At 36.3% G+C, this 27,456-nt stretch overlaps 3 protein-coding genes across 7 annotated transcripts; 2 read left to right on the top strand and 1 right to left on the bottom strand.

The window, feature by feature from the left end:
* Positions 1 to 1,419: 1,419 nt before the first annotated feature.
* LOC143729611 (uncharacterized) lies at positions 1,420 to 26,418 on the bottom strand. 2 transcript variants are annotated; one of them, XM_077220946.1, is made up of 3 exons: positions 26,271 to 26,418; positions 24,838 to 25,036; positions 1,420 to 1,720 (listed from the first exon to the last, which is right to left on the bottom strand). In XM_077220946.1, the coding sequence occupies exons 1-3, from the start codon at positions 26,290 to 26,292 to the stop codon at positions 1,600 to 1,602; spliced, it is 342 nt and encodes a 113-aa protein (XP_077077061.1). In that variant the 5' UTR covers positions 26,293 to 26,418; the 3' UTR covers positions 1,420 to 1,599. The 2 variants fall into 2 exon arrangements, 1 of the variants encoding a protein (XP_077077061.1); XR_013200027.1 differs by lacking the exon at positions 1,420 to 1,720 and adding an exon at positions 19,921 to 20,421.
* On the top strand, positions 9,268 to 12,303 carry gorab (golgin, rab6-interacting). Of its 2 annotated transcripts, none has more exons than XM_077220941.1 (5): positions 9,268 to 9,496; positions 9,676 to 9,982; positions 10,406 to 10,507; positions 10,620 to 10,760; positions 11,118 to 12,303. In XM_077220941.1, the coding sequence occupies exons 1-5, from the start codon at positions 9,433 to 9,435 to the stop codon at positions 11,488 to 11,490; spliced, it is 987 nt and encodes a 328-aa protein (XP_077077056.1). In that variant the 5' UTR covers positions 9,268 to 9,432; the 3' UTR covers positions 11,491 to 12,303. The 2 variants fall into 2 exon arrangements, with proteins under 2 accessions (XP_077077056.1, XP_077077057.1); XM_077220942.1 differs by having other exon boundaries at positions 9,676 to 9,986.
* Positions 16,027 to 22,981, top strand: prrx1b (paired related homeobox 1b). Of its 3 annotated transcripts, none has more exons than XM_077220944.1 (5): positions 16,027 to 16,952; positions 19,588 to 19,763; positions 20,851 to 21,032; positions 21,776 to 21,837; positions 22,043 to 22,981. In XM_077220944.1, the coding sequence occupies exons 1-5, from the start codon at positions 16,706 to 16,708 to the stop codon at positions 22,096 to 22,098; spliced, it is 723 nt and encodes a 240-aa protein (XP_077077059.1). In that variant the 5' UTR covers positions 16,027 to 16,705; the 3' UTR covers positions 22,099 to 22,981. The 3 variants fall into 3 exon arrangements, with proteins under 3 accessions (XP_077077059.1, XP_077077058.1, XP_077077060.1); XM_077220945.1 differs by having other exon boundaries at positions 16,202 to 16,952; positions 21,776 to 21,841; XM_077220943.1 differs by lacking the exon at positions 21,776 to 21,837 and having other exon boundaries at positions 16,151 to 16,952.
* Positions 26,419 to 27,456: the final 1,038 nt, after the last annotated feature.

The following is a 27,456-nucleotide window of genomic DNA, read 5'->3' as shown; positions in this document are numbered from 1 at the left end:
TGACAGTGTGTAAACGTGATTGACACAACGTGAGGTCATATATATTTTTTAACGTGTGAAAATTTCTGATTCAGTGTGCAAAGACCTTTACTGTGAGTGACAACATGCTGACCATTCCAAGATGGCGGGCACACCGGCGTGTCTGGAGCGGTCGAATGTGACTTCTACGTATACATATATATTTATATATATATATGGTTTTTCGTCTCTGTGTAAACTACAAAAATGCAAATCTGTGAAAATGGTGACGTCATGCGCAAGCATATTACATTTTCTGTCTATAGAAACATAGTGTTTCTTTACAAAGTTACATCGCCAACTACTGGCCTGGCACGTATAATACAGCGTTTTTTAGTTGTTTTCGCATATCCGTGTTAATGGTGATCATTTGTACAATGTTGTTGTCTGTATGCGAAACTTTTCAAAAACGCAAAGGAAAAAAGTTTCTGTTTTTAGTACATCATTGTCATGGAAGCGTACCCTAAAACTAATAAATTTAAATAAATTAAAAAAACAACTATATGGACATGAAAACCAACACTAATAAAATGACAAAATCTCACACCAAAATTACAAATTACTACAATTTACTAAATTATTAAAATAACTAAAACTTTACTAAATTACTCAAATTACTAAAATGAAAGAAAAACAGAACATAAAAAAATTAAATATAATTCAAAATATTATCAAAAATAATGATATGAAAATAACACTGTGTTGGATGCTCATTTTGGAAGCTAATAAAAAAAAAAGAAAACATCAGATGTCATATAAAAATGACCACATATAACCCACTCTGACAATATAAAAACGTTGTGCATTGCATGCATTCTGGAAAATTTAGCCATTACTCATATTATTCAGCATTACATTCCATGCCACTAAAATAAAACAATAACCAGAAAGCACAGCTAACATTTGCTAACCTGTTTCGAATTTACTCTGGACTGTCTTCAGTTCTATCCTAAGTCAAACATATTAGTCTTCTAACATAAACTACATCTAAGTATCATCGACAGAGGAAAACCTGTTGACATACACACATGTAAGCCTTGAGACTGCATACACAGCTGTTGTTTCACTTATTTGGCTTGCTGAAGGTTAAACCAAAAAAGTGTTTTATTACAGCTGTTATGGTTTTGTTTGGTTCCAAATGAAGCCAACTTGACAGAGGATAATTAAATGATTTTAGAATAAAGAAAACCAAACCCATAATCAACACCGTTGTCTTGCGAATGACAAGCTGACACATCAAAGAAAGCCTGTGGCCTCTTGTTAAAACTCAACAACATCTCACGCTGCTGTAAACCTTCCACAAAACACACAGGCAGCACTTTCCTCCAATGCAAAATAACTGTAAATGTTTAATTACATTCATAAAGTAGATAGAGGCAGTAAATCACCCAGGCGCATGTGTGTATGTGTGCATTTGTGTTTAATATAACAACAGAACAAATGCATTACAGTAACTGTTCTTCACATTAGGGGGCTGCTGTTGGGTGGGGTGCGCACAACAGTGGCATGCTTGTATTGAAGAAGGTGGCTGTGACTGTGCCAGTTTTTCCTGTAGTAAATACATTACAAATCCCATATAAACTATTCTAGGCCTTGCGGCTGGTGTTGCATGCATCTTGAGGTGGGCTGAGTGGGCTGCGGGCACAGAGTGGCTGCTGATGGGGGCTCAGGGTGGGCCAATTCCATCTTGCTGATGGGTACACTTCAAAAAAATTATGAACAGATGTTCATTAATGAGCTTTTAGAAAACCACTGGGAGAGAAAGAGCAAATGCAAGAACTAGTTGTTGTTTAAGTGGTTCAAATATTTTGCTAAAAAAGCTAAAAAATCCTTTTTTAGGATAAAAGTGAAAAACCAAGCGAATTTCATGTGGTTCGTTTCCGCACATGCATTTTTCGAAACTGTATACAAAATAGTGTTTCCTGCAGAGCAAAACGTACAACACGACCAGTGAACTCCGATTCCTGAGCTAATGACTCTTTTGAAATGGTTCTTTTTAGTGAAACAAAAACTTTAGGTACATCCCAATTTCAGTACTCAACTGTCACAGCTTTAATTACATACAGGAGGGGCAAGGGCTTATGCTGGATGACAAAACACTACATTTATACACTAGTCGGTTAAGTACATAGTGCACAGTATAAGTGCATTGTATGTCATTTTGGGACACAACTATTCAGTACGACCCGTGAAGTCTGATTCCCTAGCAAATACTCTTTTGAGCCAGTTCTTTTTACATGTACGTTTACATTTAATCATTTAGCAGGCGCTTTCATCCAAAACGACTTACAAATGAGGAGAGCATTAGAAGCAATCAAACCAACAATATAAGGCGACAATATGCAAGTGCTTTCAGTAGTCCCAGTTAGTCCAGCACAATACACGTAGCAAGTTTTTATTTTTTTATAAATAAAATAGTAAGTGGCGGGTTACTATTAATGGGACAAGTGTTGAAGTTTTTTTTTTTTTTGTGAATCATAAAAGCATAAAAATCAGTTGAAGCAGTTTTTCAGTAATCTAACTCACATACTGAACTGTTTCTGCAAGTCAATAATGTCATATCCGGCTCCATGAACCAATAATTGATACTGTGTTATGTTGTAAGGTTCATGAGAAATCAGTGAAGTACCCTAAGTAACTACAGTATCTTTACATTCAAAGTTAAGGAACCAAAAACATTAAATTCCTTGCAATTCTCATTCCTACCAATAAGATCTGTGCAAACAGTAAATGACCCATGATTCATACAGAATCTGTTTAACGTTAAACAATATCAGACTTCACTCTAAAATACTTAAATGATCACATTAGAATGTTTTTCATTAACTATCCAAATAATTTGCTGTGTAGAATCTTGAGACTGAAAAAGTATAATGGTTTATTTTCTCATGTTATTCAGTCACTCTTGTGTGTGAATGTGTGTGTGAATTCTCCAGCTTGCGCTTATCATCCATATCCTCTTTTGTATTACATACCATTACATTATACAGGTAAGTAAATGATGACAGAATTTTCATTATAGGGTGAACAAATCTTTATAAAGACAGCAAGATTTGAACATAAATACAGTGGAGGGGCTATATTTAATTTGAACTTGTTTATGTTTAAACTAACATATACTTATACCTATAAACCTATAAAAAAAATCATGCCTTTATTAAAGGTGCAGTGTGTGATTTCTAGCGGCATCTAGTGGTGAGGTTACGAATTGCAACCAACAAAAGTTACGGTGGCTCACAGGAAAATTTTATTCGCTGAACTTGCTTCCTTGCACGAAGAACAACCTAGTAACGAAACGCGTTTGTCCGTTTAGGGCCACTGTAGAAACATGTCAGCGCATTTCAATGTAAGGGAACCTGCGGAGTATGTAGACAGAAACTGCTCATTCTAAGGTAATACAAATATAACGGTGCATTAAGTAAGGTCTTTATACACCACTGAAAACTTCTTTTTCAAGGTAGAGACGAAACGCGCTCTGTAGCGCTGTTTGTTCGCTGTCGGCTATGGTAGAAACATGATGACACAATATGTTGACCTCCATAGAAGGTCTGCGGTGCCTGCGGTTATGGAGATATAAATGTCTCATTTTAAGGTAATAAAAACATAATGGTTCATTATGCAAGGTCTTTATACACCACTGAAAACATAGTTATGGATCTTATATTGCATTTCTGTCAAAAGAAATATTACACTTTGCACCTTTAACTATTTATCAATTTCAGCGCAGAGAACATTTCTGTGGAACCGTCTTTATTGTCTCAAGTTTCTTACATAAACTACCCTTGTTTCATCTTGAAATTTGTTTTGCTGTATGTCTGAGGTTTCTGCCAGATGTGCGGTGGGTGGCTAAACAGGAGAAGTCCTGGATCAGAGCCTGGACTGGTCAGAGCAAAGCTGCTAATTCAAGTGGTTTTGGCACAAATATAGGTGGAGTTAGCTTCAGGTGACACAATTCAGGAAATGTGCCAAAATGTTCTTGTTCTGGTGACCTCTAGTAACTTAACTCACAGGTACTAAGTTAAATATGTCAATCAATGCCACATCATGCCAGTAGGGCTAAATATATTAGGGAACGGGAAAAGAGAGCATTGTTTAAAAAATGGAAGTGTTTGAAAAGAAAACGTTATATAGTGTACCTTTAACATGGCAAAAAAAATCAAGTAAATAAAATGGTCAAATAATGCAATCACATTAATTAAGTGCATGCTGAGAAGAAAGAGAATGAAAATAAAACTAAAACACTTCCAGTGTAAGACTATTTGAAAAAACAGCATTAATCCAACCCACCTGCATTGTTCATTGGTTCGACATTTTCCACAAAAAAAAAACAGTTAATCATTATTAACTTGACCTAAAAAAAAAAAAGGTCACACTTTATATTAGGTTTCATCAATACTTATTGTGTCCATGTTTTATTGCAAAACTCTTATGCTGCCATTGAGGTGGGATACGGGGAAGGTTAGGGACAGGTTTGGTGGTATGGATAGAACTAAGGGTGTGTTAAGTTGTAAGGGACGGGTCAACAGTGTTATTTTAGATGTCATTACATATGTAATTATATGCAGGTATTTTTAATGTCAAATCATGAATAAAAAAAAGTGCATTGTATCTAATTTTTATTTAAATGTAAGTACATAGTAGTTAAAGACAACTAATATAAAGTGGGACCAAAATATTTTTTACTTTCTAAATAAGGCAGAGATGGGTTAAATTTTATGATAAACATACAGTGAAAGAGTCAGGGAATGATCACAGGGTAATTTCTGTCTTTTTAAATCATCGCATGACATCACACAGATCCGTCTCTGGTCCCGTAAACTCTTTACAGATGGCCACGACTGGAAACTGAAACTCTCGCAGCATAAACAGAAAGGACCGGTCTGTGACGGACACAAATGTGGGAGAGTTAAAACGTGGGATTTGAAACCATTACATCTGCCTGCTTTGACAGCTTTGACCCCTAATCATCCCCATATTGACCACAACCTTCCTTGAGGTCAACCATCAATTGGCTGTTTGTCTTTTTGACCCGTTCCCTGACTGATTAAGGGAAGTGCATTTTTATTGATGGCTAAAAGTCACAGCGAGGCCACAACGTGCACTTGCTGTTCCTGCGCTGATTCCTACTTAATTGCCTATAAGTTATACACTGCCGTCGAACTAATATATAGCCAGATCTGTTCTATCTTCCCAAGACACACTAGCAATAGAGCAAAACTTCCTGTTTCCCTTACATGGTCTGAAATGTCAAATTTATCTAATGTGAGAATTGATCTGGCACACAAAATAAAAAGCTTTTCATATTGGACTGTACAGCCAGTTTTGTGAAATATATCACGCTGGTAGGGGTAAATATGTAAAGTAACGTGTAAAAATAATAATAATACAAAAATAAAGGTTTGCAAGTGCATAAAAAATGAAGACAGCTGTTCCCATGACTTTTTGTTCAAATAAATGAATTAATTATTTTCAGGAAAAGTCTTGACTGAATTAAAAATGGTAGGTTGTCATGATTTAAAATCTACCATCATTGTAAAATATTACCTTTAAGTAACTCTAAGAACATAAAGCTGTATTCATTTGCACTGCAATTTTTTTGTTTTATTCACATGGTTTTAAAATGTTCAATTTTATGCGATTCATCTGGTCGTCTAATAGAATGGAAACCCAAATCCTGTTTTTTTATCTTTCTCAGCCAAAAGAAATTTAATATGCTATAACACAAAATGAATCCTTCAATATTCTCTCTCTCTCTCTCTCAAATCATTCCATATGATTCATATATGTACCTATTGTATCTAAAAGTAACTTTATCTGTCTAATTTTAGATTATATAGCCAAGCTGAACTTGTTACCAAGGTGTTGGGTGATGTTACTTGCACAAATTACTCCATTTAGGACATTCATGGTTAATATTACTCATGCCAAGATTCCTTATGTTGTTTCAATCCTGTGGAGAGGACTGGGTTGTATCTCATGAAAACATATTTATTCTGAATTCATTCATTCAGATGTAGGAATGTTTTGACTCTACAGTTTCACTCAACACATCTGAACAATAAAGTGCAAGTTTATTCTGCCCATAGGTATGGCACACAGTCTAACACTGCCATTCTCGCTCTGAAGTTTAAACATATGAACTACAAATTCAGGCTCCTTGTTTTTTGGGTGGACGTTCCTCACAGGCTTTTCTTGTAATAGGAATATGGTCAGGTCTTTGCTAAAGACTCTTCCATCTTAATTTAAAACAAGCTCACGTTCACTTGCCCTGCCATATGGAGACCATGCATCAGTCGGTCTTCTCAAAGTCTACATTTATCCTTTCCTGAGGTGTTTCTCCTTTAAAGTGCACAAATAATTCCAGATGGATCAAAGATGTGAGTCTGCCTTTAAAAAGCTGCTGTAAAGTGATAGTGATTGTTTGGTTGCCCTGTGTAGGGCAATTAACGGTGCTTGACTTTTTAACTAAATACAGTTGAGGAATGGTTGGGGGGCCAGGAGCATATTGGTCCTCGGCATGTTGACATGCAGAAAAAAGAGAGATAGAGAGAATTAAGGTGACCGTTAGCTGCCAGTCTTTTATTTATGGTTTTCTGTCTGGATGAAGTGTTATGTCATGGAAATGGGCCAAACGCATCAAATTTGTCAAAGATGGCTGCCAATTTAAATGAATTAATGGGTGATATTTGTGAAGAATCACTCTAAGAGACATTTAAAAATTTTATGTGAAGCACTTAGATGGTGTCGTGTTTGACATGTTGACATATTATATGGAAAAGACTCAAAAGAGTGCATTTTCGAAAGTTTAGCAGTTCCAGATTGAATCAGACACAGTACAGTGAAAACTGATTCAATTTAAATGTATTTAAAATATAAAAACAGTATATTCATTCAATCAATCAGTGACCAGAGGTGCCTTGTTTTGCAGTTTGGAAACCCTCTAAAAACGACAAAATTAAATAACTAAAGTTTGGAAACCCTCTAAAAACGACAAAATTAAATAACTAAACAAGACAATTCCCTATATTATGCCCGTGAAAAAGTAAGTACACCCTTTTAAATTCTATGGTTTTATGTATCAAGACATAATACAAAAAATCATCTGGTCCTTGGTAGATCTTAAAATGAGGTAAATACAACCTCAGATGGACAACAACAAATGACATATTGTGTCATTATTTATTTAACAAAAATAAATCAAACATGTGTGACAGACAAATTATTGAATTGCTTGTAGAGCACTTTTAGCAGCAATAATGTGACATTAAGTAATACTTTTCTGACTTTATCAGTCTCTCGCATCGTTCTGGAGAACACGATGTATAAATATCGTATTATAACACTTCATATTGTATTCTACATTTTTTATTTATATGCCGTGTTTGATAATATTAAAATAATAAAAAATAGATATTTTCTGAATAATGAAAATTATTATTTATTCATTCATTCATTTATGCATTGTGGCCAGAGTCTTCTTGTTTTTCCTGTACATGCAATTGGGAAACCCTCTAAATCGAAATTGATTACTGTATATCTTTCAGTGACTACATGTATAATTTTTGAAATTACACTTGACAGTGTTTGACCACCAAGTGCTTCTACTTGCCAAAACTTGCAGCTCAACACACTTAACCCAACCATCCACCACAAATGGAGGTCATACCCAGAATGTCTCACTGTTGCTAATGGTAATAATGGGAAATTAGACATCAGTAATGCAGCAAAAGTATCAGACATGAGTTAACTCGTACTAATTTGGCAGCACATGCCAGATCACACAGATAAGCAGTTGATCCAAACAAATTACAGGGCCTCCCATAGCCCCACACAGAGCGCTTACTCCTGCCACAATCATGGGTGCTTCTGGCAATAAAGCAAAAGTGAAACTCAATACAACTGTTTGACATTTCCTTTTCTCTGTGGATTTCATGCTTTTTATCACCAAGCATGCTCTTTCATTAACCTCTGACCCATCTACCACTAGGAGTGCAGGATGGCTCAGTGAATGTGAAGAGGGTAATTGGAGCAAGAAGAGGAGGATAAACAAAATTAGCCATTGACTCCAATAGTCTGATGTACAGCTTTCCTGGAGGACGACTAAAAACCAAACCATTTTCGTACAATATTTAAACACTTTTTATGAAATATTGATACAAAACAATACAGTTTAACTTTTTTAATCCATTGGCCAATGCATAAGGATATAAAGTTGTCATAAAATGGAAGTTGTGATAGTCTTTCCTTCCCTATTGTGACGTATATCAGAGAAAAAGTGTAGGGCCGGATTTGATTTTGTCCATTGAATATAGATTGGATGGTTGTGGTTTGCTATCGCTGTGATGTCATGTCATGTGAGTGACAGGTTGCCCCGCCCTCAAGCCAGTAAACACATCATCAAGAGAAGTCACTGCAAGAGGGAGGGGAAGTTATCTGAATTAAAGATTACGAGGGCACATGATTTAACATAAAATGTGTAGTTAAATCATTAAATTCTGCAATATTACATAAAAAACAAGAATTTTGGTTTCATGGTGACTTTAATGTTGTTATTCTATTTAAAACGTATAACAAACCATGTCACTGTTTACTATGAAATAATATACAAGCATTAATTCACATTATTTTACATACAATAAAGTCAGGCAAAACTATTTAAAGTAGTCAAGTAAATGTCATAATTATTAATACTGGACAGTTTTTGTGTTATCCGTGTTATCTTTTATGTTACCTTTTATGTGGTCTTAATTTTTTACAGTGCTGAAAATGACTTGTTAGACTAACTTTTTTTTTCAATTGCTGTAAACATTTTGTAACAGTTTTCTTGAAATAAGTAGAGCTACTTAGCTTACAGTTTTCCACCAACTCATGGAATAGAAAAGCATTCACTAGCTCCACACTTCTGGATCTCAGCAGATCAGTAAATCTTTTTATTTGCTTATTTGTTTCTGAATACTGCATACATCATACGCATTTTTTTTTCTTTAGATAATTAGATACAATCGAATGCAGGGCTTATTTACATTACAATTAAGCACACGGAAGGAACATGTTTATTTTGATATGTGCCTGAAGAAATTGTAAATGTAAGCCACCTAACTCAGTTTCCTGTAATTATAAAACAATACATAATACAAAAGTAAAAAAAAAACTTTTTTAAAATGTATTTATTCGCAACATTGTACTAAAATAAATATACGTTTCCAAAAACAAACAGGCAAATTCTGAGGGCACACGCAAAGGGGGCCTTTCTAGGGTCTTGAACGTGGCAGTCAGTCAGTATACACAAACATGGCGGCCAGATGAGAGCGTAATGTTAACTTCCGAATGTGTGTGTTGAAAAATAACATTTTAACCCAAGTATATTTGTCTTTGATAAAACCGGTTAGCAAGTAAATTTATAGGGTACTGAAAATGGCTGCGTGGGCTGGATTTTCAGAGGAAGAACTACAAAGATTGCAGCACAGCGGCGATCTCAGTGAGTAAAAATGTAGAAAACTTCACTCGATTCTTTTCACTTATTATATTAAACACAGAAAAGCCGTGTATCAAAACATATATGTCAATCGGCAGTCCACTAGTTTCTGGAATGCAGTACCTATATTTAATGACTATATTATTTTGTTGGGTGAATCCTGATAAAACTGCTTTACCCAGTAAACCAGGCTGTACCGGTCACATTGGGTCGTGGCCGGAGACCCGCTCCGACTAACCGGAGCAGACAGCAGCTTCAGCGGGAGAGGGCTCTGCAGCTGACAGCCAAGCAGAAGGAGTGTCTTTCACCTGACCAGCAGCTGGCCAAGCCCCCAGACCCACCTGTCGTCAGTCATCCTGCTCCTCTAAAATCACAGGACGAATCCAAACCAGAGTCGCAGAATGAGGCAGAACCTGTTGACCGAGAATCACATGTGGAGTCCGTACAACCAACAGTCTTCAAGGAGCTGGACAAACAGGAAGTGGAATTGTTAGTAAGTCTAGATCCTTTGCAAAACACTAGCTCAGATATTAATATGTAAAGATATTTTGTACTATATTTCATATGGAATATTACATATTGTTTTATTACTATACAAGAACATGTTTGGATTATATCTCACACCAAAATTAGAAGAAAAATATATTCTGTATAATGGAAATATTTATGTATACATGTATTTACGTTGCCATGTTTTTGTTTGTGGAATTGTTCACCTTTTATATTATCCAATATAAAAACAGCCTGTCCTAATATTGTATATACTTCAATGTGTTTATATATCCATAACTCAAAAATCTTTTACTGGTTATATTAATATAACATAGACTGAATGTGGATGATCATATGCGTGTTATTTTTATGTTGTAATGACTTAAATTGTAAGACTCCACCAAACTTTTCTTATAACAGCCGAGAGAAGAACCGTCTCCAGCAGTTGCAGTGGGAGCAACGGATAATGGAAGAGAAGAATAAACAAAGAAAAGCTCTTCTTACAAAGACCATTGCTGAAAAGTAAGAGGAAATCTTGTTTTAAACCATTATCAAAATCAGTCTGTCTGGAGTATGATAACCTTAAATAAATTCAATTTTGATATTTTAAATATTGTCCCTTCCACTTTTCCAGGTCCAAACAGACACAGGCTGAAGCTGTGAAATTGAAGAAGATCCAGAGAGAACTTCAAGCACTGGATGATTCGGTGTCCAATGACATTGGGGTTCTCAGAAAACTTATAGAGCAGTCCAGCATGGATTATTCTCTGGCATGGTAATTATTCTAGTCCATTCCAAGTGTACTTCAAACCAAGTTCACAGTAGCTTCTTGTTGGAAGCCGCATCATGTTGTTTGTGTGCCACTTCTTCAAAATCTGCCACATTACAAAAAAAAAATTCTCTAGTAACTAACTACTTCCATGATAAAAGTGATTAAAAAAAGTCTGTTAGCTCAGGATTGAAAACACTGCCCTCTGTAGCCTTACTTTATTAATTCAGCCCAATGATTACTTGTATCAGAACATTCGCAGGCCTTTTTTAACCTTGCGATTCAGTTTATTTCTGGACACGTTTTCAACTATCTTATTTAAAATTAACTATCTTGTCTTTGCCAATCTCCTATCGTTGACAGGAAGCGTTTTGAGAAAGCAGAGGCCGAGTATGTTGCCGCTAAGATGGACTTGCACAGGAAGACGGAGGTGAAAGAGCAGCTGACGGAGCACCTGTGTGCAATCATCCAACAGAATGAGCTGCGCAAGGCCCGCAAACTGGAGGAGTTGATGCTTCAGTTAGAGCTTAATGCCAATGAAGTCCCCAGCCCAGAGGAAACCAATCTACAGGACAAAGAGAGGGAGAGCAACTCCCAGCTTGTTACTGAAAACAGTCCCGCAGCAGACATGGATGACTCAAGTCTGAGCAAAGACTGTTCCATTACAGAACCAAAGATCAGCCAAGACAATCAGGAGAGCAAATCAACAGAGGTTTCTGCAGATGGGCTAAGCTAGCTTCCAAGCATCATCAATTTAAACTGTATGACAGTTTACATAACACTTGCTACCAGGTTTATACATTTCTTCATTGTGAGATTGTTGAAGAAACCAATAACCCTGCATTTGTTTGTAAAATGTTGATCTTTTTGTAAGACGCCAAGACAACCTCATCCCATCACTACCAACACTAAAATGCCTTTTTATTATGGCGCTCGGATATTGATTATGATCCGTTAAGCTCAGATGCAATAATAGGAGCAGTAATGAGAGTTTTCATTGAAGGTGCTACTTGATCATAATGCTGCATCATTCCATGTTTTTATTGTGGTTCGTCTGAATGTCAGTCATTGTGAATTTTAATCTGTCTTACATTAAGAAAACAGACTGAATCTCTTGAAAACATTGTGCATATTTAAAACCCTATAAAATACTAAATACTGATAACTTTTCTGATTGTTCCATAACTGACATTATTCAAAATGAAATAGTGGCAGATAGTCTGGTGGTAGTTTGTAGTTGTGATTTATTTCACATGATTTTGCACAAGTGAATGGTAAAATCTAAATCTTTTATCTGTACATGGCAGTTGTCTCGTAAAAATGACTTTATGTGAATGTTAACAAATCAATAACAGCCGTTTTTTCAATCTTACGAAGCTGACAGTTTGTTCGGCAGAGGTGAGAACAATTTTGTACTGTAGTGGGGAAAAAACGATTGAAGTGTGGGAAGTGGAATACCATAGCTGTTTTTCTAAATGTATATGTTGTATGTATATTTTTATGCTATTTCTAATAAACCTCAGATGCAGAGCTATTCACCAACTCTAAAGACCTTTAACAGGCTATTTGTTATTTTTTTAAAAATATATATTCTTTTGACTATAGCTTTTACTTATTTTAAATGTATGTTTTAATATATATATATATTTGTAAATCATTTAACTATTCGTATACTAGGTAAGAAGTATGCTATGAATTCAATATTTTAATTATCCGTTGGTGAATAAAATATTTTAATAATGGTAACCTGTTTTGTTTTATTTCACATCGCTGCATATTTGAAATAAACCACTGGAAATTAGTTTACATTTTTGCTTTTCTTTTGAAAATTGTTTAGTGGTAATGCTTTGTTATTTGAAAAGAACGTTGAAACTTGATTTAATATTTGCATATTTTATAAACGAATTTATGTCGTTTATTTGTTTTTATTCCGCCACACATTTAAAATCTTGTCACTTTTACGCCAAGGTCTTAAAAATATTAACAATACTGGTGTTAATATGTCTAACAGTAATGCATGAAATATGGTCATTCGATCCAATCACCACAATACGAAATACCATATGATGTTCTTTTTTTATTCTGGTTTAACTGTATAAAACAAGCACTGACAAATCCTGGAAGTAAATACAGGAAAAGAGATTTTCGTGAAGCCCATTTTGTGAGCGCATTTCTGATTTATGTGCCCTCAGTCCGCCGGGACAGGTTGAAAAGACTAAGTAACTCGAGAAACTCGAGGGGAAGAAAGAAAAAAAAGCACACAAGATCAACTTTTACTGAAACATTCTGCCTTCTGGAAAGTCAATGTTATCTAGTTTTGATAATGAGGATTACCTTCGCGAAAGATAATGAAAAATGAAAATCAATAGGCTACCTAAATGTTATCTTCGTTTTTTTTAATAATGATTAAAATCATATTCCGTCATCTTATATTGTAACCATAAAATGTTTTAACATATATACAAAATCGACCGAAAATCGTTAAGGAAATTAAGTGTAAAATGTGTTTTTATTATAATTGTACGCAGATTAAAATAAGGCACGAAAGCTAGTTAGAATCATGACAGAAATCCTAAAACAAAACTAAAGTGCTTAGCTAAGTTAATTTTGTTGAACTTTTTATTTATTTAACTGAACATTTTTAACACCGAATATTACAATGGTTTATTTAGGCCTAAATCTTTTTCCTAGCCTGTATTTGTAAATGGTTAATTTATTACAAAACAGTCTCTTTCAAGTCTTTCTAAAACTGTGCTTGACTAATTCCTCCTGTTAGGAGAGCATTCTGACGTGTTAAACCCGATCACGCGCGGTAGTGCTGTCCATTGACCCCTGGTGCTGATTAGACGACCGCGAGCTCAGTCCGCTTTTATTTCGCTAATTACAATTTAAGTGCTTCCTTCTGTGCTCGCGCTTCATATCCTGCGCGGGAAACACACGCAGACATACACGCGCGCGCTCTGATAGTGCCAGGGGAATTTAAAAGTGCCTGTCGCTCAATTGCGAACAGGACGACTTCTGTTGTTGGTTCAATGATAAAGCACATTTTTAATACAATATTTTACTTAAATATATTATAATTACTCCGTGCTGGTGTAATGATATAGTCAGACTTAAACCAGGCCAAATCAAAACATGCTTGTGAATAATATTTTATCAATATTGTAGCCTATAATAGAATGAACATAACAAATTGCCCTTTTATTATTAGGCCTATTATTATTATTTTCGTCCACCAAGATCTTGTGTCTGTTTTAATTGTTGTAAATTAGCCACTTTTAAACAAACGGAACAGTTTTCAAGGGTTTACGATTCTGAGGATACAAATAGCCTATATTTTCTGAGACGTGTGCTGTGTGCATTGTTGTTGTTCAGGTTTATTTCGATAAATAATGAACTCCTTTTGTAATGCATGCGTTAAGCTGGATTGTTGAGTCTGTTTATCAGAATGCCATGTCAATCCGTTAGGCTATGAGTCATGAGTTATGTTTTCAATTACACACATGTAGCCTACATTATAAAATCTCTTATATCTTTATATCAGTATAAAATATCTTATAGCAAAGAAATAATATTTAGCCAAAAAAATACATTTTAGTGATGATTTGTCCGTTGGGGTGTGTGTGTGTGTGTGTGTGTGTGTGTGTGTTATTTTCACTCAGAGCGAAATATAATAGCCTTTCAGTTCATACTCTGTCCATCTATTTACAGGGTTCCCACGGTCATGGAAAACCAAGGAATATCGGCGAGATTGTGATTTACAGGCCAGGCCTGGAGATGAATAAAATCTTAAAACGTAAATGATGAAAATAGAATTTTTCACTTTTTACTAGTTTTTTTTATTTAAATCTTAGCTATCTCAAATGAGCGGAAAGATCACTTCATTAGTCAACTATATTTTAAATCAATGGTATTCGATTAAAAGGGAAATGATGCAGGAAATTTGAATCCAAGCGCAAATTTAGGTGTCCAAATGATCTTTTTGATTACATTTTTTTCGAAGTCATCACGAAACAGAAAAAAAAACGTTTAAAACTTGGCTTTTGACAGGCCCTTAACAAATGTATCCTAATGCCTTTCATCTGAGACGTAGCTTAAACGACGATGGACATGTGCCACAACGATTTGACATTTGAATAAAAAAACGTTTTGCTGGTTGTGGTTGAAAGGAACGGTTTTACAAACTGTCTTCTATATTGCACGATCACCCCGATTGCAAGTTTTTTTTGTTGAGAGAAGTCGCTTGTAGGGGAGCTGGCAGCTGAGGGAATGTAGGGAAAACTAATGATGAAAAAGGTCTACTCCATCCCAACAGCGGCTTAATTAAATACATGGAAAGAACGAAAGCAGCACATCTGGTTTCAATCCGTTTTCCTTTGATGGCATCAAGTGTTCTTTTCCCAGATCTGGGGCTGTGGCAGTGAGTAGCCTATAGACTCTTGCCATTGAAACACATGGGCATCTACCTTGTGAAAGACACACCAAATGCCCTGACACGACTCCCGTCCCAGTTGGAGATGTGTAGGCCACTGCAGCCAAAGCCTTATTGACGACAAAACGTTTTTAGCGTCAAAACATTCGCTAATGAATGCGCATAATGTTATATTCTTATAGTGGAACTATAAAACTTTGGGGGAAAAATCCGAGAAATTAAATAGACTTTATTTCTGTTGAATAAAGTAGCCTATAAAGGTCGACAACCATTACCAATTCTATAGCCTATTGAGGACACTGAAAAAAAAAATCAATGAAAGTTATCGACATCATTATTAGGCTATTTCTAGCAAATGAAAAAGAGTAAGATTAAGTTCCTTGCTAAATGAAGTCTAGCAAGGAAGCAAATGAAAACGCATTTTTAAAACATGCTTTTCCAGGGGGGGAAATACTATTGCCATAGAACGCGTTTTTTTGTATTCCATCGAGCTGCTTTTCATCGTTGTTTTTTATGTAAATATGCGCTGGACAGACGTCTTTGGCCGTTGCACTCATTGCGTTCTAAAAACACAACGCTTTTATACACCCCACTCTACATTGCCCCCCCTCCCCCTGTTGTGTATTGCGCTTCAAAAAGCGTTCTGTGTGAATGGTCCAAGACAACCTCATTTTCAAATGCAAAAAAATAAAAATGGTGTCACCCCTGCCCTGACTAAAGGTATATAGCAGGCTATATTCAACTAAACCGTCCCATTATTTGGACGATTCCTTTACCTTTTTCACTTTAAACATTGTTTATGTCCGTTTCGTTCAAAATGATAATAAATTACATATATCAGGAATTCAAAGATTGGGGAGGGTTAACCTTCGAAAAAGGAAGCTGTGATGGAAGAGGGAGGGGTGGGTAGCCTACTGCTAAACGTCAAAGACAGCACAAAGTCTTTTGCCACGTAATTACGAGAGCCTTTCAGCTCCATCCTCTCTCCCAGGGGTCTCAATTTTTCATTTACAATCCAGTCCACTGCATGCCAGTGAGCGCGCGTTTGAAGTGCCAGAGCGTGTGGGTGTGAGTGATTAGAGGAGTAGAGGAGAGAGCCAACAGCTTCGGAGTGTCCTGCCTCCTCTCGACGCTTTACGCACATGCATCTGAAAGGCATCAGCATTGCTGGATCGGCGCTCAGTCAACAACTCCGTGGAGCACGGGGAGTTTTTCTTCTTCGTATTGAACCAACAGTACTTTGCAGAAAGAGATTACATGGGTGAACGGATTCAACAGACGTCGTGATCTACAATAAGTTCCACAAAGTTTTAGACCAGGTTGTAATTTTGCACCTCCTGGCTCTGTGGGAACTTTCCTATAGGTAGCTAGCTATCATAGTGAGCAAAGGCAACATAAACATCGGTTTGGAGGCGCTGTTACTTTTGAGTTTGTCTTCAAATATATGAGAGGAGGACCTGCTTGCTTAACTTAATACACTTGCCCAGTTTTTTCCCCCCTCTTGTATCGTATTTGCGTCATGACTTCTAGCTATGCACATGTAATGGACAGACAAGCAACCATATCCAGCAGACTGGAGAGTCCCATTACAGCCAACCTGGAAAACCTGCAAGCCAAAAAGAACTTCTCGGTGAGCCACCTGTTGGATCTAGAGGAGGCTAGAGAAATGGTCGGTTCTCAGGCAGATGAAAGCGTTGGAGAAACGGGCAGGACTATGCTGGAATCTCCGGGTTTAACCAGCGGCAGTGATACAACACAGCAGGAGAGTAAGTGTGTCTGCTCATGTTCCATAAGAAAATCAAGTGTTGTTGTAGATATAGTAAAACCACTAAACAGAGACAGCACAATATACAATAAACTACAGGATACATGCCTACAGCGTAAAAAATACGATCAAATTTATTGACTATTTGATTCTGTAAATATGGTTTAGCCGCACACAGCCCTATTGTCAGACGATTACCTTAGTAAATCACTAAATTGAATTTACGTTGACTTTTAAATCTATTATAGTAGGCCTACACCGTTTTTCATTAGGAAATGTGTAGGTTAGGCGAATTGTCTGTCCAGAAATAATACTAGCAGAAAAAAGGATTCCGCATGAGAAAAGTTTATGGGTCGTAAATGCATTGTGTATATAATTTATGATTGTTGACATTCCAGCCCGTAATGTAGCCTATTGATGAAAATATGGCCCAGTAAATATCTACATTGACTTTTATAAGATAGGCCTAATTTGCTTTATATAATAATTAGAATATCTGCAACGAATTTCAGTTTTTAGAAAAAATAGTGGAAATAACTGGTAGATCGCTGTCATTATTTAGTTTGCTTGGTCCAAGGAACGATAAAAAGGGCGTTGGAAAAAAACCCGAAATCCTAAATCTACTTTCTGGAGCTTTTCAGTTCATTTAAACACTATAATTTGTCATCATTATCCTGCATCCGGAGAACATACATATGCGATTATAGTATCAAATAGCAAACTTCCATTACTTAGCCTGTCTATTAATATAAATCGTGTTTTCAGTGTTTTGCTGCATGGCCGAAATGGAAATATTTTTATTTTGGCCTGTTGTTATCTTTCAAACTTAAGCTACCTATAAGGTTACAGGGGGATTATTGTATAAACTTGTGTAAAAATTGAGTAGGCTATGCTATTACGGATAGGCCCTGTTTCTTGTTTTTTACATTAGCCTACACTTTTTTATTTCTTTTTATTGCAACGGTATAAGCTAATCGCGTTGATTGTAAATTGCCGTTCTTGAAATGCACAATCTAAACACTTTTTTCACAACTGTTTCTGTTGTATTCATCTCTCTATCCCGAAATTAAAATTTTAATTAGTGAAAATGAGATAAGGTTGTCGTCATTATTACATTGTTCGACACATCAGTTTTTCGTTTATTCCCCGGCTCTTGTAAAAGCATAAATCCGTTAGTTCTCTTTAACAAATCAACATTACACACACATCACACAACTAGAATTTCAACCTCCGAGAATATAAGTTTATTATCATTTACAGGTTAGCACATACATTTATGTTTTTATAAACATAATTTTAATGAAATCAGCTCCCACAATGATCAAACTCCTATTGAAATGTATATTAAAACAAATGACCATATTGTTGTCATCTTATGAGCCCTGTTCCAAGATACTGAGAAATTACGACAGGGAAATCAGAATAAAATGCACGAGGTATTTGAACACAGTGTAATATATTATGTTTTATTATAATTAATTCACTCATTCATTATTTGTTAGGCTAGTGTTTTTACTAAAACTCTTGGATTCGTTTTTTAGAATCCCCATAACAAGCCCATGACCCATTAAACAGCTTGAGTTTTCATTTAAATGTAACAAACAGGAAGTTTAAATTGTAATTAAACTGACCTTTACAATCTAGTGAATCTGAAATTCTAACCAATAAAATGCTGGCATTGGACAATCTTTCCAACAGGCCTAAAGGGACTATACCCCCTGCTATGCCTAGGTCAAATGTCAAATTTCATCTTGTGATCCTTTTGGAAAATTATGATCTGGGAACTACTGTTGTCATGAAGTGCATAAAAACACTGCAGTTTGTCTGTGCTGTCAGCTGAATGATTATCAAGTCTCATGAGAGTCTAAGTTACTTCTGTGCTTTTGGCTATAAAGTGGGGACACGGATGGGAATAGACTCTTAAAACTGCTTTCTAAATATGCCTATTTTGACATGCTTTTTTTACATATTTTATTATTTATTGCTCGATTGTAAAAGTAACCAACAGTGGATATTTTTCAATGCTATTGGTTAGGATAAAGAACGGCAAGCAAGGGCATTTGTCATTTTCTAAATCTCTCTTTAACTGCACACTGAAGATAAAACATGAGCGAGGACAAAAACTCAAAACTTGTCAAAAAAAGTGTTATATTTAAATTAGCCTCTGGTTTATGGTCTCATTAGAAATGTCTAGGCTCATTACAAAATATTTTTCATTAGGTATTTTGTACAGTGATGTCCATCGGTTTTTTAACTCCGATGACTTCACTGGTTGCAGTGTAATTCATTTTATAGTATTAACGCTTATTTTTCAAGCCACTGTAAAACACTACAAAAGCCAATAAAAGTAAATATATATTTTTTAATTGTTTTGCACAAAAAAAATCAAAGAGTTTTATCTTTTTCTTTCATATCCCTTTAATAATACCCCAGAAAAAATCAAATTTTATTTTTACTTTTTATAATTTTATAATAATCTTGCTATCATCTGTTATCAAAATCAACAGCATACTAGATAACATAAAAATGTCAATAATAAAATATTACATAGTGAGAACTAAACGCCCGCTGATGGGACATTTATCTAAAAGCTGCAGCACCTGAGATAACTATATCATATGTGTATGTTTTACCAGATGAGCAGCTAAACTCAGAAGAAAAGAAGAAGCGGAAACAAAGGAGGAATAGAACCACGTTCAACAGCAGCCAGCTGCAGGCGCTGGAGCGAGTGTTTGAGCGGACACACTACCCAGATGCCTTTGTTAGAGAGGACCTGGCACGCAGGGTTAATCTCACCGAGGCTAGAGTTCAGGTAAACTTCACACCTCACAATCATCAACTGCAGTCCATTAGGTCCTTCATTTACTGGTTGATTAGAAAATACGTGCATTTTGAGAATTTTAATTTTAAAAAATGTACTGAAGCTTAATGCAAATAAAGCTACTTCAAGGTTAAAAATGAAGACCAGTTGCTAATTCAAGGTTTCAGCAAGGATGCAGTTACAGATAAATGTGATGGTAACACTGAAGCTTTGTGTTGTTTCTCCACTGTCATCGGCCCCATCGCCAGAGTTCGGCATGATTGTTTAAAAAGCCCCAGCCGATCACTCTCTGCCTCTCAGCACACATGCTGTAGGCCGCAGCCAGTCTCCACATTCTCCTGTAATGAGACTGTTTTTGTAGAAAGATGGGGATTATTCCCGTTTATAGATCAAGAGAAGGAAGGGGAGAACGAAAGGAAAGAAATAGAACAAACACATCTGCAATTAATGTGTCCCAGAAAGGGAGCAATACAGAAATGCTTTGATAAAAGAGACTTTGAGCTCATTCCTCAGGCGCTGCGTAACCGGACACTGTGCCTCCAACAGGCCTGGTGCTGCAGCCAAGGCTTCGAGATCTGGGCTCCCCGCTCTGCCTTCAACCATGTTTCACAAGCGCGTTTGCTCATTCTTCAAGTTTCTGATGTGTCCTCTGCAAAAAAGGTGTACATGTGTGCACCAGCAGATCAGGCTGAATTTCAAAAAGCGCAGCAAAATGCAGTCCTACAAAAGCAAAATAGTTACGCCAACGCTGAGACCGGGAAAAACGACTTCAAAGTTTTTTGATTGAATTCATATAAATGTTCATGTTTTATTTTCTGAATACCATCATAGCTAAGCCAATCATATTTGTATGTCAGTAACAATCTCAAACAGAGAATGTCAGAGAACATAGAATAAAAATCTGAAACTTTATAGCTTTGTTCTAACCTATTTTCTTTGTTTTCTATGTGGGAAATATTATACCAGTTATGTCTCGAGTCTAAGAATCTGCTTTGCTCTGAAATTTGCCTTTCATCGCCGTGCGCTAAATATCCGGAGTAACCACTGTAATGTGTCATTTCGGCTTGTGTTCTCATAGGTGTGGTTCCAAAACAGACGGGCAAAGTTTCGGCGTAATGAGCGGGCGATGCTGGCCAGTAAGAACGCTTCACTTCTCAAATCCTACTCGGGAGACGTAACCGCAGTGGAGCAGCCTATTGTCCCCCGTCCCGCACCCCGTCCAAATGACTACCTGTCCTGGGGGAGTGCAGCCCCGTACAGGTAACCCTCTGAATCCTTCTTATCCGAGCGCTTTCGTTTCATTTCCTCTCTGTATTTGTCTTCTGCTCTCTTGTCGTGACTTCATCTTCTCCAGTTGCCCATATTTTCTTTATCCAAACGTTTTAAATTAGATTTTTTTTGCACAATTTTATTCTTAAGCTCGTCAAAATTTCGGTGGAATCGGAGGGCCGTGTCGGCAAACACGGAAAAAATGACAATTCTCTGCTTTTCCCAGCAGCGATGCGCATGTAAAATAGTCCAAAGTAGCACAATGACAGGCAAGCGGGTCGTTTTCCGCCTCTCTTTTTGGAAGCGATGGTGGGCCGATCCCCTGAAGATGAAGTGATAATCTGAAAACAAACCATATTAAATCCGCCTGTGACCCTCATGACCTTTGGGCCATAGGATACAAATTGACTTTCAGAGGAAAAAAAGTCCATCGGGCAGGATTTTTTGTGACTCTAGTTACACTATGGTTCTGATTTAAGGTAATCTTCATTCTTAAAAGCCGTATAGAGTAACTAACCCTGCCACTCCGGCCAAATACCTTTTTCCCAGCAGCTGAAATGTGCAACTCAACCGGAACCTCTTTCTGGCATGGATACGCATTTGACCAGCGACCATGCCAGTAAAACGAGCTTGCACAATTTCAACGCACACTTGATGCATTATTGTGCACATAAAATGCATATATATTAATGCAGTATTTATGAAGAATTGTTAACTATTTATATATTCTTAAGCTGGTACCCAAGGCCGGAGGGAGGGCCAATGCGAGTGCCACAGAAAATGCTGCCCACAGAATGCAAGTACTTTTTTAAATTTCTATTCATGGTTTATCATTTCAATTGAAATCTTAGGCATTATCTTTGGGTTCACATGAAGACAATTTTTCCATTTTCATTTATTTTAAATTTGAGGAACATTTCTAATCAATTTCTAGTTGAAATTGTGATGCATTTAACATATCAAAATTTAAATTGACTATCATTCTCATATCTTATTTTCAGCACCATGGCAACCTACCCACCCACTTGTGCCAACACCACTTCCACACAGGGAATGAACATGGCCAACAGCATTGCTAACCTGAGACTGAAGGCCAAAGAGTACAGCCTCAACCAAGTGCCCACTGTCAACTAAGCCTGAAAAGAGGGACGGGATGAGGGGACAAAGAGAAGCAAGAGACGTTGAGAAGAGAAGAATTCAGAAGAGCTGGATGAGTTTGGCCTCCTGCAGTGTCAGAGCAGAACGGATATGACTTTTCACCCCCTCCTAAACCAATGGAATTGCATTGTCGTCCCTCTCATTTGGCTTTTTTCTTCATCACAGATGAAGGTACGTTTCTGAGAAACTCAATCTCATTTTGTACTGATCTGAAGATTGTAAAGAAAACGCAAGGTCTGCTCTTTGGAGAACAAGTCGATGAGTAGGGCTCCGCTAGATCAGTAAGAAGTGGCAGACGGAGCGTCTGGATGCTGTAAGCTGTTCTTTGCTTGTTTGTTTTTGGCTGTATTTTGGATCGACCGGATGTAAAGTAAAGACACTTTCATGACAAACAATGGAGGACTGTTGTTCACCATTCACCGCTGAATGGTTTAAAATTACACCTGAAGTTTAATGCTGAGATTTGGCAAAATAGTGACCCAAAATGTCTCCATGTCTACATCCAGTAGAATAAAGAGACATTTGTGGAGTTTAATCAGTAGACATGAGATGTTTGAAACCATCAATGCTAACGGAAGCACTGGGGCTGGATTACATCTTTTAATGTCTTGAATATTACACCACTGTTTAAGGTAAATACTGTTCCCCATGGTGACCTATGTATCTGCTCACAATACACTAACAAAATTATGTTTCAGTTTTTCTGGAGGTGATTTTTATCAATCATATTTTTTCTTCTTATATTTGGAAATCATATAGTAATAAAACATTTTCAAGCAATACATCTTATACTATTGTGTTGAATCCTGCGGTTGAAGAGACATGACCTTTTTGCTGTTTTTGCTTAAAGCTCACAATTGAGAAACTGTTGCAGGCAACAGTGTAATTACATGAACTTAAAATATATCTGCATGTAATATTTCTTGCTTTATGTTAGTCAAAACACCAACACTACAAAATAAATAATCCAAAATGAATTTAGTTTCATATTATAGATTTTGATGGTTATCGATGTTCTTTAATATTGGGTCTTTTACTATGTGTTTTTGGATTTATCCTACAATATTTTTTACCTGTTTGAACTTTTGGCAGGTGAAATCTTTCCGTGGAATGAACTAAGAAACAAATTTGTGCTGTTTAATATCATTTTTGAGCATTGTGCAATACTATGCAAAGCTCGCTGAGCTATGTATTAATTTTTGTGCTAATCCTGCCTGAACTCCTGAAATCTCAGGACTTTTTGTTTCAGCAAATGTTGATTTCTCATGTACAGAGAAAAAAAAAGGTTTTAGAGCAATTCAAATCAAATTCAATTTATATAACGTTATTTTTTTGCAGCAGCAGCATGTGAAGATTAGGCACAATAAAGGCCCCCAAATGTTTCAATTGATTATTTTCAATTTAATTGCAAGTTAAATCATTTTTTAACAGAAGCTCATTACATTTAGAGTCATGGTGTATTATATTATTTTATTATATATATATATATATATATATATATATATATATATATATATATATATATATATATAAATAACATCTGTACTGAACGGGTAACTAGATGTAAGTACAGATTAGATTCTAGATCTGATATACTTTTAATTTGCTGGGTGTGCAATGTGATTTTGAGCGTGAATTTCAGTTTTGTTATTTACTCACGCAGATCATTGCAATGTCTTTAACCCTGAATCTTTTAAACTCAGTATTTGTTTACATGCATACATTTGTACACTGTGATCACTTTGGGGAAATTTCAAGAATTTCAGTTTTAAGACCGGCTACCAGTTTTGTCCTGTATAATACGAATAGACAGCCACAAGCATGTTTGTCACACAGTATGGTGGAAAGTGAATTTCCACTTATTTCTATGGGGAAAATAAAGACAAATTTTCATTTATATGAGGTATTTATATAGAAGAACAACATGCCCCAAAAAATTTTTTTTTTGCTCGTCAAAAAAAAGCAAACAAAATCCGAAACTCTATTTTTTTTAAACACCAAACCAATTGAATAAAAGTAAACTGTGTTGATGAACACAAGCAAGTCAGTGATGGAAAAATAAGAGATGCTTGCAGAAACCCTCAAAACGTGCATGTCTCTGCACCCTGCCCTATTTTGCAGAAGTTAATTTAGTCTGATGGGATTTTTTTTAAATAATAATAGAATGCAATATATACAATGATGTATAATGATCATCATTCATTGTTCTAACAGTTAAAATATAATGTATGTGAGTGTAGCAAAACCTGAAATGGCAAAAAGTGATTTTGTGACATTCTTTATATCTCTATGCTATTTACTTATTTATTAATCACCTGGTGATGTCACATATTGAAACTCGCAAATGCTATTCAATATAGTCAAACCCAGTTTCACAATGAGCAAGACTGTAAGTTAGAAGCGCTAGAAATTCTGGGAAGTCAAAGACAGGGAATGGGGTTGTTATTATTTCCCATCACTATTGCCAGCCCAACCTATTGAAAATACTTTCTGAGGTCCGTGTTTACACCCACGGGCGTTGATTAGTGACATGACTCATGTGTATATGTGTGTGTGTGTATACAAGTGCCTTGTTCTCTGTCCAGACTATTGCATACTCTCCATGCTGTGGTGCTCAGGTCAGGTCGAAGCGTCTCACCTTTCAGGCAGCCAGGCCCTGCTGACCTGAAGTGCTTCCAGATGTGTGTAGGCTGTGACCCGCTCGCCCCACCACCTCAGGCCTGGGGCCCCGGCCCCCTCCATCAGGGCTGACAGCATCCCCCTCGGATGGGTGTACGCGCAGCCGCCCGAGCAGATGACATACAAACACCTCACCCCCTCAGCAACACATCTGGAGCCTATTACAGAGGAGACAGTCAAAGTGAGCATGGGGGGGAAGAGTCTGAACAAGCGTGAGGAATATATGCATGATAAGGTGGAGATGTTTGGAGTATATTTGAGCGTGTATGAGTCTACTAATTTCCTGTGACCTTTTTCGTCTCTTGAATCTCCCTTGTCTTTTTCCCTTTGCTCCATAACAAATCTACCGCCTTCCATGTGAGCCCTCTAGCTATTGGCTAAGGCGCTGAGAACATTTGGCCACAGCCAGTTTATTAATGTGAGCTTGGATTGGGGTTTGCACAAAACTAAAAGTTACTTGTCTTTTGTAAAATACAGTCCAGCTGTTTACAGTGTGTGGTTGAAGGAAATGCCAAGACGACATTGTGTGATGACTTACTCTGACGCGGAATGGAGTTGAATGAAATGCGTTTCTGCCGTGCAGAGTTCACTGAACACAATCCACCTGCTGGGTTCAGCAACAGAGGAACATACAATCATCTTTATGACAAAAAAAAAACATGGCACTTTGGCCTTTCAGATGGATTGATTGGCATTTTAAATGTATGTTTAATGTGCTTGTCTTGGTGAAATTTCATTGTGTGGTTTTACTTGCTTTGAGTGTTAACCTTGCACTATAAAAATGAGGTGTTCCTACTTCGTAGCGCTTTAAAAAAGTAAGTTTTAAAATTATATTAAAGTTTTAATTTACTTATTTAAGTAAATATCTTGAATGAACTCTAAATGTTAAGATGCCATGATTTAAAACCAGGAACCTTTTTGTTTTACCTTGAGTTACCTTGAGATTTATATTTAACTTGCCGTTTACATCTTTTCCCGTTCAAATATGCTGCCTTCACGTGCTATGAGAATTATCGTAAATTTATCGAATTTCCTTGCTCGAGGATAGTCTTGATAACCAAGTTCCCGAGTTGGGGGAAACTTTAAACTTTCTAGAAACATGGAGGAGAACGATTGTTGCTGTGACTGGTATTCGCAGCTACATCGCCTTCTTGTCGTTAAGTAGTGCATGTTTACTTTTATGAATATCCATTTGATGCGTATTGTATGTTTTATACACAGCGAAAATATCATGTGTTTGACCGAAATTGCAGAAGACGAGTGATATATATATATATATATATATATATATATATATATATATATATATATATATATATATATATATATATATATATATATGACGCTAAATATAATTTTGGCTTTAATAAGATTTTCCCAATAAATAAAAACCTTCTGGTCTCCTTGTTTCCATTTTTTTCCGACAACAACAGCACTTGAATGCGCGAGCTCATTAACAAGACTTCAGAAGTGGGAAGTAGGTAATTTCCAGGTAATTTCCGATATTTTTAGCTCCTCCATCTCCAAGAGAAAAACATACTGAGCGAAAAAGAATAGGATAAACGCGTGTTCCTGTCTTGCATTAGCGTAATTCGTGTGTTTTAAATTACTTTACGTAATACGTATATGTGATACTTACGGTGGCCCAGTAGTGCACAACACAACAAAATTTAAAAAGCAAAGTACACAACGAAATTTAAAAAGCAAAGTACACGACACAACGGAAATGAGCCCCAACACAATGGACTTGAACGGAAAATGTACAACAGAACGGAAATAAGCCACAACACAACGAAATAAAGCCGCAACACAACGGAAATGCTCCCGACCACCAGAGGGCTCTCGGAGCGCGATAAAGTTAGTTTTCCATGCACACTGTTCTAGTCAGCAGTCTAAAAATGTAGATCTCAACACTACGATTAGTTTTAACAGTATGTAACCATTGTATATCGACATTTATTCATTCAAAATCAACTACGTGCATTATAGTTGCATATTTAAACTAGAATGCTTTGACGCTCTATCATAGTGCATGATCCCTGAAGGGAACGTCTATCAATTCCTTAAAGTTGTTAAAACGTATCATTTGAATTAATTAAAATTACTTTTAACATTCAAAAACATACGTTCAAAATCTAAAGCTTGATTGTATTGCTAGTAGGCTGACTTACTACAGCCGACTTTTTTTCCAATACCTACCTTCATGTATTTAGTCTACAGTAAACAATTATTTTTTATTCTGTAATATAATAAAAGTTTATTTTTATTTTATCATGTTTCAAAGGTTGTAGTTCCTATTAACCAGACTGACTTACAACAATGGTTTTTATTTATCAAATTATATTATAATAAATTATACGTTTTAACCACTTGATGGACTTGCCAGACGTTCCCTTAGGGATCATGCGCAGTGGAAGCGCGTCAAAGCGTTCTCGAGTATAAATACGCAGCTATAATTAATGTAGGTGATTTTGAAATATATTTTATGTCGATATACAATGGTTACATACTGTTAAAACTAATCGTGGTATTGATATATTAAGACTGCCGACAATGGCTTTAACAAATAACTTTATCG

The sequence above is a fragment of the Siphateles boraxobius genome, unplaced genomic scaffold (assembly GCF_051911475.1).
Source record: "Siphateles boraxobius isolate OS27281-9 unplaced genomic scaffold, OSU_SipBor_1 8, whole genome shotgun sequence".
NCBI classification, from domain to species: Eukaryota; Metazoa; Chordata; class Actinopteri; order Cypriniformes; family Leuciscidae; genus Siphateles; species Siphateles boraxobius.
This window is presented reverse-complemented; position numbering and strand designations above follow the sequence as displayed.